Source organism: Lolium rigidum, chromosome 4, assembly GCF_022539505.1.
Source record: "Lolium rigidum isolate FL_2022 chromosome 4, APGP_CSIRO_Lrig_0.1, whole genome shotgun sequence".
NCBI classification, from domain to species: domain Eukaryota; kingdom Viridiplantae; phylum Streptophyta; class Magnoliopsida; order Poales; family Poaceae; genus Lolium; species Lolium rigidum.
In genome coordinates, this window is record NC_061511.1 from 92841663 (window position 1) to 92857520 (window position 15858).

The following is a 15858-nucleotide window of genomic DNA, read 5'->3' on the forward strand; positions in this document are numbered from 1 at the left end:
GCCCGATCGTGGCACCGTGATCAAGATCTTCTACGCGCTTTTGCAAGCGGCAAGTGATCGTCTACCGCAGCAACAAGAGCCTCATCTTGTAGGCTTTGGAAATCTTCAAGGGTGAGTCTCGATCATCTCCTCGTTGCTCCCATCTTCTAGATTGCATCTTGGCTTGGTTTGCGTTCTCGCGGTAGGAAATTTTTTGTTTTCTATGCAACGTATCCCTACAGCCGCTAGGGGGTACCTGGGGCTCTAGCGAGGCTCGGCGAGGCGGGCGATCGAACGAGGGATCTCCGGCGGCTCGAACGGCACCAGCGGCGTCTCCAGCGGTGGTCGCAATCAACTTCTTGATCTTCAGCGGCTCCGGCGGCTACTCCGGATAAATTGGGGCGGCTCCGGGGGCAATGTGGACGAGGAAATGGTCGAGGAGAGCGAGAGGAAGGAGGGGAGCAAGGTGGTGTAGAGAGAAAGGTAGGGGAGGGTCTCCTTTTATAGCGAGCAAGAGGGGCAGCGTGGGACGGGCAGTAGGTCGGGGACGACGGTGCTACAGAGGGGGAGGAGCATGGGCGAGGGCATGGGACGGCTCACGGCGTCACTGCGTTCGTCACGGTGACCGCGGGACAGAGGGGGAAGGACTGGGGCGGTCGGGCGCGTGTTCGTGTCCGGCGGACATCGACGGGTGTCGTCGATGGTGACGACGGCTATAGGGCGCTCCGGGCCAAACGGCCGTGTCTGGGAGGTAGCTGGAACCATGGTGGTTGTGGGTGAGAGAGGGAAGGGCGAGGGGAGGACAGTAGCGATGGGGAACGTCGTGCTCTGGCATGCGCGGTGATCGCGTCCGTGCGCGCGCTGGCGTCCCTGGGTGACGTGGGTGCGTCCTGGCCTGGGCGCTACAGAGCCTCTCTTCGTCCTTGGCAAGCACGAGCAGGTTTGTGGGAGTGAGGGGAGATAGTTTGACAAGGTTAGCAGGTTTGGTAGGGGCTAGAGCAGTGGTGCACAAGTGGTGGCCACTTTGGCTTGGCATGGCTATGTCATGGTCAAATGAGCAAAGGCATAGGGTTTGCAAGGACAAGGCATGAGGTCAGAGGGGTAGAGGACACTATGGGTGACCAGAGGAATCAAAGTTTAGGCTAAAATACACCAGATATTAGGGTGTGTGCACTTAGTGGATTTCTGCACACAAGGTGTTCGACACAATGGCCGCAAGAAAATTAACTTTGAATTTGGGCAAACTAAATTATGAGGGTGTTGGTACAATTATTTGGCATCTCTGAGTAGCTTTGGTTTGCAAAATGAAAATGGTTTTGTGAAATTCAAATTTGGGTAATCTTAAATCTGTTTAAAAGTTGCCACTTGGCATGCTTATTATAAGGATTTGAAAATACTTCTGCAAGGTTGGCAAACTCCAAAGTGATCACCTTGATGTGTTCTTGGATGTGGGCATAAAGATGGGGAAGTTTAGTTTAGAAAATGATTTCCACAGAGGCTCAAAGTAGGCATCCTGACAATAATTCCTGAAATGACCATTTGCATTTGTGTTGCTATTTTGATTTTTCTCTTTGTGTTTATTTGGTTCAGTGAGTAGTAGGATGAGTTGAGTAATGTGTTCCAATTACTTTACACCATGCTAACATGTCAAGAGCAAACAAATCACTCACAAACACTAAGGAAATTAATTTGCAAAAGTGGCTATTATCACATGTGCATTGGTTTTTCCTTTTTCTTTTTATTTGTTTTGCTTTTCTTTGACCCAAATTTTATTGTTTTGGGTTCATAGGTATTATATTGAGCTTATTTATGTTTTCAAACCATCTAAACAAAGTAGAAAATGGCATATGCTAATATTTGCAAATGTGGCCATTTGCTCATATATGTATCTATTTTTATTTTCTTTTGCTTTGTTTCTCTTTGATTTAAAAAGTAGTGTGTTGAGTTTAAAATGGTTTTCAAATTCATCTATCAATGCAATCAGGGCCTAAGCAAACATTCATTCATTCACATAATAGGAAATATTTTGAAATAGGAAAGTTTTTGATGACTCTAAATTTTTGATAAAAGGAAATTGATTCTTCTTTGTTTTGAAATTTTGGGGTGTTACAATTGTTGACCTTGAGAGCTTGCCATATCCCTCTAGTCCTCCAATGCTTCTTGAATCTTTTTGAGGGAAAAGTATGAGGAGATCTAGATCTACATTTCTACCAATCAAATCCATCTCTTTGTGAGTGGAATCCTCTAGATATTGGTGTTCTTTGCGAATTCCTTTGTTCTTCCTCTCTTATTCCCCTAATAGCTTTTGTAGCTTTGGTGGAATTTGAGAGTGAGGGACTCGCCATTGCATTTGGTGCATCGGTTTGAGTTGTCCACGGTGATTCGTGGAAGTGAAAACAAGAAAGTTGTTACTCTTGGGTTCTTGGAACCCTAGACGGATTTGAGGCCTTTGTGGCGATTTGTTGGGAGCCTCCAATTAAGTTGTGGATGTGTGCCCCAACCATTGTGTAAGGTCCGGTTTCCGCCTCGAAGAAAATCCCTTAGTGTAACCGTGACCTAGGCCTTTGTGGCAAGGGTCACTGGAGAATAAGGTGAGGCGCCTTCGTGGCGCTCGGTGTGTGGTGTGAGTACCGCATCTTGGGGTGATGCCTTTGTGGCGTTGGTGTGCATCGAGCAACCACACCTCAAGGTGAGGCCTCTTGTGGCGTTCGGGAGCACTAAGCCACCACACCTCTCCAACGGAGATTATCACTCGCAAGAGTGTGAACTTCGGGATAAATCATCGTCTCCCGCGTGCCTCGGTTATCTCTATACCCGAGCTCTTTACTTATGCACTTTATTTTGTGATAACCATCATGCTTGAAGTTATATATCTTGCTATCACCTAGTTGCTTATATTGCTTAGCATAAGTTGTTGGTGCACATATGTGAACCATAGTATATAGGCTTTGGGCTTGACAAAGTAAACACTAGTTTTATTCCGCATTTATTAAAACCATCTCGTAAAAGTTTTAAACCGCTTATTCACCCCCCCCTCTAGGCAACACCCGTGTCCTTTCACCAACTAAAGCCCGACGCGGAAAATCTTAGTCTAGGTCCAGCCCGACCCGGCCATCGAGCTAAAAAAATGGGTCCAAGCCCGACCCATCATAGAGAAAACCCGTCGTGCCTCGGGCCGCTCCACTAAATCGCGTAAAATCACGGCTCAAGCCAAGCCTGGCCCAACCGTTGGACCAAAAAATCAGGTCTAGGCCCGGTCCGGAGGCATGGTCAGATCGGACGTGGCCCGGGAATTTCAGGCCAAAATTAGAGTCACAAGCTTGAAGATACCCTTGTTTCTTTTTTGGAGCAACCGGCAGGAGCACTGCCTTTTCATTAAGCAAGAGGGAACAACAACGTCCAAACTGTACAAGAGAGGGCATTTTTAGATTAAGGTGGTAAAATGCCCAGAAACCACCATAAAGAACGAGCTACCAAAAAAGAAAACTAATCCGGATCGGCCGGGATGGCCGGGCCGAAGCCATTTATAGCACGATCCCTTTGGAGGATGTCCTCATTTGCTATGCTTGCGACCTCAAGGTAGGTAAGACGTTGTCCAGTGAAAATGCGCCGGTTTCGTTCCTTCCATGCATTCCAGAGCACATATAAGAACCGGCCGCTGATGCGTTTCTTTTCTTTCGTGGCTTTTCCTTTATCATGTCATTCCACCAGCTCGGATATGGATTGGAAGTCAAGGCGTCGGTCATCGCAGGAGTCGCCATCCCAAGATTTGACAACGTTCCGCATGCCGCCGTGAACGGGCAGTTTCTCGCAAAGGTGGTCAGCTGTCTCGGTGCTCGCTGAGGCACAATGGGCAACGAGGGTCGTGAGGCCATCCTCGGATGGCAAGCATATCGGCGGTAAGGAGCTTTCCATGAAGGGCTAGCCAGCCAAACAACTTGCATTTGGGCTCCGCGTGTGCCGACCAAATCTTCATGGCATCGAAGCAGTGCTTGGGAGCCAAGGAATTGTGCCTCGTAGGCGGAGCTAGCGGTGTAGGTTGAATCGGCATTAAGCGTCCGGTCGATGGTGTCCCGACAACTCGGGGGCAAGGTTGATGGAGTGAACGGCCTCCCAAACGTCGATATATTGCGCCAGCTGTTGAGGCGAGTTGAGGGACGCGACAGAGCGGATCCAGTTGTTTTCACTAAGCTCTTTGGCTACCGTACGATTCTTCCTCGAGGCAATTTTGTAGAGGTCGGGTGCCCATTGGGATAAAGGGCCCCGAGCATACCAGTTGTCATGCCAGAATTTGGCCGTCTCCCCATTTCCAATGGTGACTTTAGTGGCGGCTCTGAAGAGGGACATGTCGGTGTTGTTGCATGGAAGTTTTGAGCCAGCCCAAGCGCGGTCCGGATCAGTCCACTGGAGCCAAGGCCAACGTAAACGCGAGGCACGTCCAGCATCTCTCAATGTCCGGAATGCTGAGACCCCCCAGCTTCTTTGGCCTGCATATCGTTTTCCAATTCACAAGAGCTTTCCCCTGGGCGGCATGTTCGCCCTCTTCACCGGCCCAGACGAAAGTCCTGGCAATCTTGTTTCGAAATTCAAGGGCCCGGATTAGCTACCTGGAAGGGGAAAAAACTGCTCATATGGCACTGTGGCAGCCTTTGACTCGTCCTTGCATACACGTGTCGATCGTCAAATGGAGCGCTCTGCCGCTATATCCACCCTGCAAGTAACCTCTGCTGTACCGCACCGCCTTGTCTGTACCCGCCACTCGTCGTCTCTCTGCCGAGGTTCCCTCTTCGGTGCGGGCCAGTAATGTCATGGAGTGTGAGTAGACGAGAAATGCCATGATCGATTAGCTCGAACAGTGTTGGATACCTTCTGCCCGAGCAGCCCAGCCCGGCCTTTCCCCCCGGCCAAAACCCCCGCCGTCCCTTCCGTCTCCTCCACCGCGGCGCAACCGCAACTCAGGCTTCTAGGGGAAGCTCCACCTCGCGAGCAAGATCGCCTGCGCTGGGCCATGGCGCCGGCGCCGTTCGTATACCTCCGCCCCTCCGACGACGGCACCCGTGCGTCGATTCTTTGCCCCCATTTCCATTGCTCCTGCGTTTGGTCCCCTCTTTCTCTCTGCCTGGATTTGTAATGCTAATCGTGCGTGCCGTGGGTTTGTATGTGTTTGCAGGTCAGGGTGCCCTCTTGATGGCGGCCTTCGACGGCAACCTCGGCCGCCTCAAAGGTAGTTCAAATTCTGCTGTTAATTTCCCCTCTTCGGTTCAGTCGTTTAGTCGGTCCAACAATCCGAGGATGCAAATCCGATTCTCTATTACCTCCGCGCACATAATGTAGTCAAGTAGTTCGAAAAAATGTGTTATCTTTGCACTGCGTACTAGTGAGATTGTCGCGCCTTGCACATGCTTGCTCCTTTTCGATCTTGCGGTCTTATATTTATAGCTTGTTATTTTGGCACATTCGCCTCCTTGATGATGTTCACTTTGGCTGAAAGGTTCTGTAAAGAGTCTTCTCAAAGAGAATGGCGATCCAGGGACCATTTTTTCCCTCAATCGGGATGGCCTGAGCGTGCTGCATCTCGCGGCATCCCAAGGCCATTTGGAGATGTGCAAATACTTGGTGGAGGATCTCGGGGGAGACGTGAATGCTCCTGGAGTTTTAGCTGGAGCTGGAGGTTTTACTTCTTTGTAAAAAAAAGTTTCTAATTTTGGCAGATGCCATGTCCATGTTTGGATGTCCAAGATGCGTGCATCATTTAAGATTGTATTGCAGGTGCGACACCTCTTATGATCTCTGCTCAATCCGGAGATGTTTCTATGGTGAAATATTTCCTTGACCATGGCGCTGATCCAGTGGAAGCAGATGTAAAAGGTCGCACGGTTCTCCACCATGCTGTGGCTGCAGGTTGTTCCCCTGACACATGCGCACGTACTTGCTCTCTATTGTATTTCTTTATTTTGCTAATTTTGCTTTATTGTTAACATGGTGACACAGTCAGTTTGTTCAGTGTTGGGCTTATGTAACCTTCTCTTTTACCACAGGATGCTGCAAGATAACAGAGTTCCTGCTTTCAAAAGGAGTACCGGTAGACATAGACTGTGGCTGTGGGACACCGCTATGTGATGCTGCTATCAATGAGCGGGATAAAACAATGAAGATTTTGTTGGACCACCATGCAAATGTATGTAGCCTTGAGTATTATCTTGTGTCTCTTTAGTCAGATTGAATTTGGATACTATGTTTTGCTTTGCCAACTACTTAGATAATATCTGCACACACATATATGTTAAATCTGGGGCTGTTTTGGCTGCTTGCATTGACACATCCTTGGATATCGCAGCGCTTTATCCATTTTGGGTGTGTATGTCATTAAGCAAGTCCAGATCTCATGGCTAGTTAGATCTGAATTACTAGGATTGAATGGATGATTCACAATTAGGTACTTCACACCACCAATGAGACAAACTCACTCCTTCATTATATGATAGACATACTTTTAAAATTTGGATATCCTTGTTCGTCACACAAGAAACACTCGGGAGTAATATGTCACCTGCATTTCGTAACGGCTTAGTGTGAGTTTCTCATGCTTAGTTGTAGGCTGGATGAACCAAGAAAATGGAGGTACTTCATTTCGTAATAAATGATAAATACAATCCACTCGTAGGAAAGCTCTGCTAATAATATGTGCAAGCCACTAGCTAGAAATCTGTTAGGCTGTACGCATTACTCTGCCTCTTTACTTGTACAATTACTTATGGTATTTCCTATAATTGTGTGTGCATAATTTTTTGGAGGTGCTGCGTTCATAGCAATAGTAAAAGCTATTATGAAGTTTTAAGAGCTCATTAGACTCTTGTAATGTGTTTGCATTACATCGTATTTGCATCTTCATCTAAGTCCTTGCTCCATAGTGAACACTACCTGCTAACGCTAGTGTCCTCTAGAATCTCTACTCTTTTTGAAGTTGTACTTAATATGAACTTTGATCTGTAACTGAAGATATTTATGGTTTAAGTGTTTCATTCGGAATTTATTTATCAGAATGACAAATAAAACTAAATATGTAGATATTGTAACTTTGACTTTTTAATAACTAGAATTGCCATCAATATCTTTTTAAAGAAAGAATTTTATCTCCTGGCCTCTGCATCTAAGCGATGCACATCCATAGAAATGTTGTCAATGTGAACTTGCTAACTCAGAATGAAGCACATCGACAAGTTTTAATCAGCAAGGGTTACAGTTAAAGCATTATATGTATTTATTTCTTCTTAAGATACAACAATCATTACTGTTTTGCTAAGGGGAAGTGCACAAACTCTGTTTCAGCCTAACATCATTGTTAACGATATGGGATATCCCCTGCTGAATGCTCTTCTCTACCGTTCATTGAAGTGCATGAAGCTGCTAATTAAGGTCAGTGTTGTCTTGACTATTATTTCATTAGTGCTTTGATTGTGTGTACTCCACCATGTATTCTACTCTTATATGTTGATATACATCGTGCGTGGAGATTGCATCATGAACATACTATGAATGGTCCTTTTCACAGGCTGGTGCTGATGTAAATGGCAAGGGTTCCAGGATAACTCCGTTAGGTTTCGCTACGGGGTTTGAAGGTTATACCAACTTCATTCAGTTTCTGTTAAAGGCTGGGGCAGATCCTAATATTCCCGATGACGTATGTTTGTTTACTTTCTACATCTTTTGGTGATTCTGGTATCTAGTATTACACTCTTTTTTAATATAGCTTCTGGTTATTATTCTTCAACTACTATGGTTATGTTAAGTAGCTATTTTGGCAATGAGTAGGATGCTTTGAGGCTCAACATGGTAATGAGAAATTTTCACTTGTGCCTATGCAATGGTATAGTTGTTGAGATTCATTCTGACAGTTTATACCAATGGATGTATGTATGTAACAGTTTATACCAATGGACATATATTACTATTTTATTGATGTATAAATATCATGTTATTAATACAACAACCATGTTTTTTTTATTCCAGTATTGCTAGGTATCATTCTTCTAACAAAAGTGTCCGGATACGGTTGATGGCCTTGTGCTAAGCCCAGAAGGAGCTAACATATATTCATATTTTTCATTTTTGAAAGAGGTCATATCAGTGCTTAAATTGACAGCTGATTAGATACTGATCTCATTACGCATCATTTCAGGTAGCAAAATTTGTTAAAATGTACTCAGACAATAATCCCTAGAATAAATTTATTTTTCGTAGCTCATTTTGCGTGGTTCTAATGTGTTATTTTTATGGTATTCATGTATTTACTCTATATTGTGTTTTAAGGGAAGCACCTTTATCTATTGTCAATTCCCATGGCCTTAGGCCCATATATATACAAGTACATGTATGAGATAGAGTAGGAAACAGACATATACAAAAAGAAAATACAAATAATCCTTTTATAAGACTGCTATATTTCTCACATAATGAATTTGTTTATATTTGTACTATGACATATGTGTCACGGGAAATTAAAATGACCACATATACAGGTGCTTCTGTTTGTTATATGCACATATATTTCATGGGGGAACTAGGTTGGAATTCCACTATAACTTCTTATGTTTGTCTCAATGTCAACTCTTGCTGAACAGTTTAAGTACCTCACTGAACACCTTTTGGTGTTCTTTCTGAGTAAGTGAGAGCTTGAATTGCTTATCAAATCTGTAAATGCTTGCTGTGTTGAATCCTCGTTCAAACATTTGATGAAAACTTAAACCTAAATCCTGATTATTCCGTTGATATTATAGTTTTCTGTATGGTTTGTGTCTTTAGACATATTTATTTTGTTTATATTCTGAAGGGGTTATTGAACTACATAGTTAATTTGAGAAATGACAGTTCTTCCTTATGTTCCTCAGTTGGGTAGATTACCAATAGAGCGTGCTGCAGTACGTGATTGCAAGGAGGAAGTTGAAATGCTGTTTCCTTTGACTTACCCGATACCAAATGTTCGAAACTGGAGTATTGAAGGAGTAATCTCGCATGCAAAAATTCAAGCTAAGAAGCCACTGGTAAGTTATTTATTGCCCTATGTTTTTCCGGTACTAAATATTGCTTGGCAGTAAGCCATTACTTCGTTCAAGTGTTATGACCTGGGGTTACTTATGCATGGTATCACATTTGCAGTGAGATCAGAACTTAATTATGTTGTTTTCTTTTGTGCCCCAACCTTGTGTAATTAATTCGTATAAAATATAGTTAAAAGCTTTAAGCATTGGCTCCTGAGAACAAATTATGTTCTTCTACCAGTTATAATTTGGAAGAGTGTTGTCATACAGAGATACCACCTATTCTGGCCTGACACCAAGGCTTGGGCTGCCCATATTTAGAAATTATGAACTCGTGTGTGGTCTGAAGTACTAATTGGTCACATAACATTATACTAGTTAAGGGTACATGCTTCGCATGATAAGAAGAAAAATACGTGATCCTTTTAAAGAAAAATGCACGCAGTGACAGGAAGTGATTTGTCTTAACAAATGCCTATCCAGCATGATAATCACAGGGAATTTCTTGTGAAAGCAAACGTGTGTACGTAATACTGAATTGTAAGCATCATGATTTCTACTATATATGATGACTGAGAGTCGCTACACTATAAAAAAGAGAAACATCAGCGGCTTACTCGGCTTACTCCTCGTATCAAAAAAAAAAAAATAGTACTCCCTTCAATCTAAAATACTTCTATAAAATACATAGGTATTTAGATGCGTTTTATTTTATAAATTTACTCATTTTTGAACAAATATTTTGGATCGGAATTAGTACTGGGTACACATTTGCAGGTTTGTAACCTGCTCCATGTAATTAGAAGCCGCATGCCGTTTTTGTCTCCATGTTTTCTGGTCGATAGTTTTTTAAAAATTGTCTGGTAGGTTGCTACAGTAGTACTGCATGTGCTCTCTCTTGCGAAGTAGGTAGAAAATTCTAGAGAGCCCGGTAGAATCGCTGCAACTTACAGAATTATCCAGAAGATGGCAGAGGTAACAGAAGTATCCAGAGAGATGTCAGAGGTAGGGGAGAGCGAATCCCTGCTCTGACAACCGTTAGATTTGCCTATCGAATGGCATACATGTTGCCACGAAGCTCCCTACTTAAAGACAACAGATGTGAGCCGTCTGATTAAAACGATCCAACGGCCTACGTTATTGGATATTCATACACTATATAGGAGTATAGATGAATCAAACCATTGACTGTAATGAACAGGAATGTTTACTAAACTTTCTTTATCATGTTGGAGAATTGGTAGAAATCATCGAGGAAAAGAGTTCTTCTATTGCCAAGGTTTAATAGTACGGACACTATACAGGTTAAGGCTAACCTTGGAGATAAAAAGCTAATCCTGGTTTTGTCTACAATTTGTAAGGAAGCAACTGCTCCACTTTTGAAAATCGTACTACCTCGGGTCTGTTTTAATTGATGCGGGCATGAACTAGCTGCATGCACTTACTGAACTAAGGCCCGCGTCGATTAAAAGCGTCCGGAGGGAGTATATGTGTGTTGCTTGTACCACATGACACCTGAGTTTACAAGACTGGCATGACATCTGTGTTTATAAGAACAGCCACTGTATAGATTAGGAAGGATAAAATGGCTACACTTTAATGTCTCTCCAGTGGGATTTCAGCCAGATATGATTTTGGTGTGAGCCTCCCAGGGTCAGATTCGTACCATTATAAGTTCTTGGGATATCTTTATCAGTTTGATTTACTGTTGTAAACCTAATCGTTAAGTAGAGCATTGAAGCAAATCTGGTAATGCTACAGAATCGTTAGGTGCTCCATGCTACACCAATGCTTGAGTACAGATCAAAATTAATCACTTTGTGTTGTACCCAGCCTGAGGGCTAAAACTTCCTTCTACCTTCTCAATATATCAAGACGTGTCATTTGCGCTTTTCTCGAAAAAAAAAAACAGATTAAAATTGTTACTGTGGATGTGGAGTTCTTCACGAGCATCATATTTTGGTCTGTAGACCTCACTTTATGGCAGTCCACCTGGTGATTACCAGATTGTGAACTTACTCTTAATGCAAAAGTTTTCAATGGTAGAGAAATAAATTGCCTATGATTTCCTAGCATACTTCTCTGAAACAGAGAAGAGATACTTTCTGTTCCTCAACTTTGAGATGGTTTTCAGCCTATAATTATGCAGGTGGCCGTGTCACCTATGCAACATAAGACAGTATGCCATTTTCAGAAATTTAAATTGGACCGGCAGCATTTTTTAGCTTCAGGACAGAAAAGGAATTGCTTATTTTCTTCTGTAACATAAATTATCATTGAGAATGATTATTTGTTCCAGAATTTGAATATCAATAAATTCTTTTCAACATTTTAGGATCAACGAGACATTGAGAGAAGAAAAAATATTGTCAAGTCACAGGCAGATACGACATTCAAGCAGAAGGATTATAAGACGGCGCTGAAACTTTATGACATGGTAAATATCTTGCAACTTATCTATGATAATTCAAAAGGTAACTTTGTTATGCTACAGTGAACCAAATGGAGTGCATTGTTTTGTCCGCTAACTAGATTTTATATTATTGTTGAAGTATAAGTGCATAGCCCACCTTTCCCCACCAGCTTAATATTTTGGGTGAACTTGTTCGGTGCATGCAATTGTACATGGTATTAGAGCCAAGAGATCTTGAGTTTAACACCCAGCTGGCACAATTTTTCAAAAGAAATAGCAGTCCACTTTTTGTCTGCGTTTAGGCCTGAGGGAGCCATACATGAGGAGGGGCGATGAAGTATAAATGCATAGCCCACCTTTCCCTATCAGCTAAAGCTTTTGGGTGTGCTGATACGGTGCATGCAGTTCTACAATTATCACTTTGGACATCAAACTGTTTGTGTAAGGTTTGAGCTATGGTCTGCCAAAGAAATAGAAGAAGCAAATTATTCTCAATGAATGATCTCAGGTGACAAATTATATGAGCTCCATCAGTTTCAGATGAAGTATTTTGAAGCCGCTATGATTTAATGTGAGAAAAGACCAACTAAAATGGATATATTCTCAACAACTATGATTAGATCTGATCAAGGACCATCTGAAATGATTAGGATCTCAAGACAATCTTTACTAATGAGCAAAAGTTCAGTCATGTTTCTACTTGGAGTAGAATGGAAGTATATTCTATCTTGGAGTTCATTCACCAGGCCAGGGAGTGAACAAAAACAATGATTGAAAGACAATATTTACTAATGAGCAAAAGTCAAGTCATGTTTCTACTTGGGGTAGAATGGAAGCATATTCCATCTTGTAGTTCATTCACCAGGCAACAGCCAACAGGGAATAAATAAGAACAATGATTGAAAGGTTGGTGAATTGTTATTTGGTTGAACATTAGATGAGAGCTATCGAAGAAGAAATAGGTTACATGAAGCGGAAAGTACAAATGTAGCTTGGGCTACATGTAGCCCATTTTTTTCAAAAAATTGAAAATGACATTTTGTAGTTTCGAAAAATTCTGAAACAATTTCCTAGATGTTGGTGATGATGTATTGTACCAACATGTAAAATTTCAACTCGTGACACTTGTATTTTGGGCGCACAAAAATGACAAAATCTGACAAATTTCAGAGGGATCCCTGCGTCTCTTGCTCGCTGGAAAACTGAGTTCCAACTTTCCAAGGGGACGTGATGCTACGTAGATTTAAAGTAAAAACAGCTCAAGTCCAACCTCTTATTGACTGGCTGTTGGCTCTCTTTCTTTAACTAGCTTTATAATGTTGTTAGTCCACTTCTACCCTCCTTGATGTAATTTCTGAGACGTTCTATTTCGTATATATATAAAAAATCACATCGTAGGGGGTTAACCTATGGTAAAGGTGTAAAAAAAACAAATTTTGGAGATTTCAAATCGTGTACTGTTGTAGATCCATACTTTTGACATTTTTTTACAGACTAAAATATAAGGTATTTCCAACTGGGATTTGGCACATTTGTGGAGTACATAATTGTCTACATCTAGGATTTTTATTTTTCAAGTTTTTGAAAAAAAGAGCTACATTTAGCTCGGGCTACAAAACACCACACTCTTACATGAAGCTACTAGATAGTGCTTACACAGTAATACTTCTTGAAACATGCTACCTCCATTTCATAAAACAAGGCAGATAAATTTGGTCAAAAGTCGACATTATGTAAGTTTGACTAAGTTTAGAGTAAAAAATATGAACATCTACATTACCAAACCTATATCAATAGATCCACCATGCGATGTATTTTCTAAGTGTATTTATCGATTATTATAAATATTGATATTTTTATGTATATCTTCAGTCAAACTTAGTATGCTTTGACTTTTGACTAAAAATATATGCCTTGTTTAATGGAGCGGAGGTTGTATATTACTAGTTAGTTTGTCATATCTTTTGGGACATGAATGATTTCACATGATTTATCATGCATTGGGACCGATCTTGCATAATGTGTTCAATATGACACAAATGACTAGTTATCCATTTGTCCAACTGCAGCCAAGTTTGACAAGCCAATCAGTCTAGTAATAGAATGTGTTTCAGAGGGGAGGCTGAAGATACGGTTCATAGGCAAGTCGGGATTATATTCTTAGGCATGAAGTTGAGTCTTCCCTATAAAAACTTTCTGCACAACATATGGATGATCCAGTAAATAAGAATAATAAACTAGTAAAGATCTAATCCATGCTGTAACCTTCTCTCCTTCGAACTCCCTGCACCACAGCCGTCCAACCTTGCTCCTCGAGATGTACCACATGCCTTGTCTCATTCATCGATCTTAGGACCAGTATCAATTCTAAAACATGACAGTTCCACAATTCCATTCTAAATATGTGTCCATACTATCTTTACCAGTTGTCATAAGTGACGATCAACAAAATATTGTTTTAGCATGTCATGGTTTTAGGTTGGGAATAATGTTGGTATGACCTGTCATGTTTGACCATAGGCAATAGATCATGGAGAGACTGCGGCACTGTATGCGAACAGGAGTATTTGTAAGCTGGCCATAGGTGACGGTGAAGGTGCTCTGTCAGATGCTCTCAGGTGCAGAATGCTGCGACCTAAATGGGCAAAAGCTTGCTACCGTCAGGGTGCAGCTCACATGGTACTGAAGGTGAGTCTACACTGCCATCGTGTTACTTAGTTATGGGTGATGTTGTAGCCTGGTCACATTCCTGCCATCATGTTTACTTGTTAATCATTGATCTTGTATCCTGGTCACACTCCTTGTTTTTTTATTCATCTAGGAGTACAAACAAGCTCGTGATGCTCTTCTGGATGCACAAAAACTAGACCCTGAGAATGCTGAGGTTGAGAGAGAATTAAGGTAACCTACTGTCTTTTGCTCATCTAATGTATGATCTTAGGTTCGCAAAGTACTTCCTTATTACTGACGAAAAGCAGCTGCATACTCTACTACTGTGACATATGCCATTCGGGAAATTTCCTACACGTTACTGAGAACCATTTTTTCCTTCTTTCTTTTTTGTTTCGTTTGGGTGTGCTTGTGCTGAGGCCCCAACAGTTGTACCGTGTGTTTGCTGTATTAATATAGCGGGGCGAAAGGCTGTTTTGAGGAGGATTGTAACATGCGGGGATTGACTCACGATATCAGCCTCAGGATCACAAATTATGTGGTTGGGATTTGTGAAGTGCCATGCAGGGATGCCGCGCCGGTCTTCCATATCTAGCTGATGTTCCAATTTGTTTTGCTGCATCTTACATTCTCCTTCGGTTCAATTGTTGCAGGAAGGCGATGGAACTAATGAAGACCTCCTGATGAAAGTGAGCAGAGAGGTGTGGTGGTGTGCATTGGTCTGCAGGCTGCAACTTGTGCAAGCTGTTGCTGAAGTAGAGCTAGCGAGAACTCCAAAATGCCCAGTTTCTTTGAAGAGTAAAAAACTCAGAAAAAACATGTTAATTTATAAGTGCTACATGTCCCACTTATTTGGCCTGGAGCAAGCAGGAACTACTATCCACATGTTTTGTCACGAGTTAAACTGAATTGCTTTGCCTGACCGACTACAAAACATAGTTTCTTTTTCCCTGAGAATCACCGAGTAGAAGATGTACTAAAAAGGGGTCGAGCAATTCGTGGTATATCAAAGCCATGAAATACAATTCTCGAAAAAAAAAGCCATGAAATACAAGTCGTGATGCTGAATTTAGTCTCAATCTTTTGTCCCATAGAAACCCCACCTTTTTTTTTTTTTTGCTTAGAAACCTACCTATTTTGACAAAAGTAAATATGAAATATATACTTTTGGTTTCTTACAAACCCCACCATTTTTTCACTTACAACCCCACCTACTTCGACTAGAAGCAGATTATCAAACATGAAACACCTGGTAACATGAAATTCTAAGAATGCGTTTCTCTAGTATGCCAAGCACAAACATATGAACAACACATGAAATTAAACTGTACAAGGTCATCACAACATGCAAACATCAAATCCAACAAGTTTTGGCCTTTTTGGCTATGAAAGAGCACAAACACACGAATGATGCAAGGTAAATGATTTCCCTTTTTGGCCTTTCTTTGGTCCCTTTGTGATGACACCTCTAAACAAGTTTTGCACAATGTTCTTCTACACAAGACAATAGAGAAGCAAAATGATTTAGTACACACAAGAGAAACAAAATAGTGTAGGCACAAACAAAGAGAAGCAAAGATTTTACCCGGTCTTTGTCGCTGGTGCCACTCTGGTTCAAAGTATCCAACTATGACAAACAAGCTCCCCACTTTTGGAAATCCGTCGAAATGATTCCACATCGATGACGAGCGGAAGCCTTCGTTCTTGTTCACACTCTTGTTGCGAACAACGAAGAACTCCCACACCCTTCTCCAATAG

General features: G+C 42.0%; 1 protein-coding gene across 1 annotated transcript; it reads left to right on the forward strand.

The window, feature by feature from the left end:
- Window positions 1–4953: 4953 nt before the first annotated feature.
- On the forward strand, window positions 4954–15034 carry LOC124708875 (ankyrin repeat domain-containing protein 50-like). Its single transcript, XM_047240513.1, has 12 exons — window positions 4954–5036; window positions 5150–5203; window positions 5471–5650; window positions 5749–5880; window positions 6018–6157; window positions 7309–7395; window positions 7532–7660; window positions 8868–9020; window positions 11353–11454; window positions 13951–14118; window positions 14252–14331; window positions 14754–15034. Exons 1-12 carry the CDS (start codon window positions 4988–4990, stop codon window positions 14782–14784), a joined length of 1305 nt encoding a protein of 434 aa, XP_047096469.1. The 5' UTR covers window positions 4954–4987; the 3' UTR covers window positions 14785–15034.
- Window positions 15035–15858: the final 824 nt, after the last annotated feature.

Coding starts and splice junctions, on each gene's coding strand:
- LOC124708875 (XM_047240513.1), top strand. CDS start 4,988: ATGGCGCCGGCGCCGTTCGTATACCTCCGCCCCTCCGACGACGGCACC. Junction 5,037..5,149: donor CCCCTCCGACGACGGCACCC/GTGCGTCGATTC, acceptor ATGTGTTTGCAG/GTCAGGGTGCCCTCTTGATG. Junction 7,396..7,531: donor GCATGAAGCTGCTAATTAAG/GTCAGTGTTGTC, acceptor TCCTTTTCACAG/GCTGGTGCTGATGTAAATGG.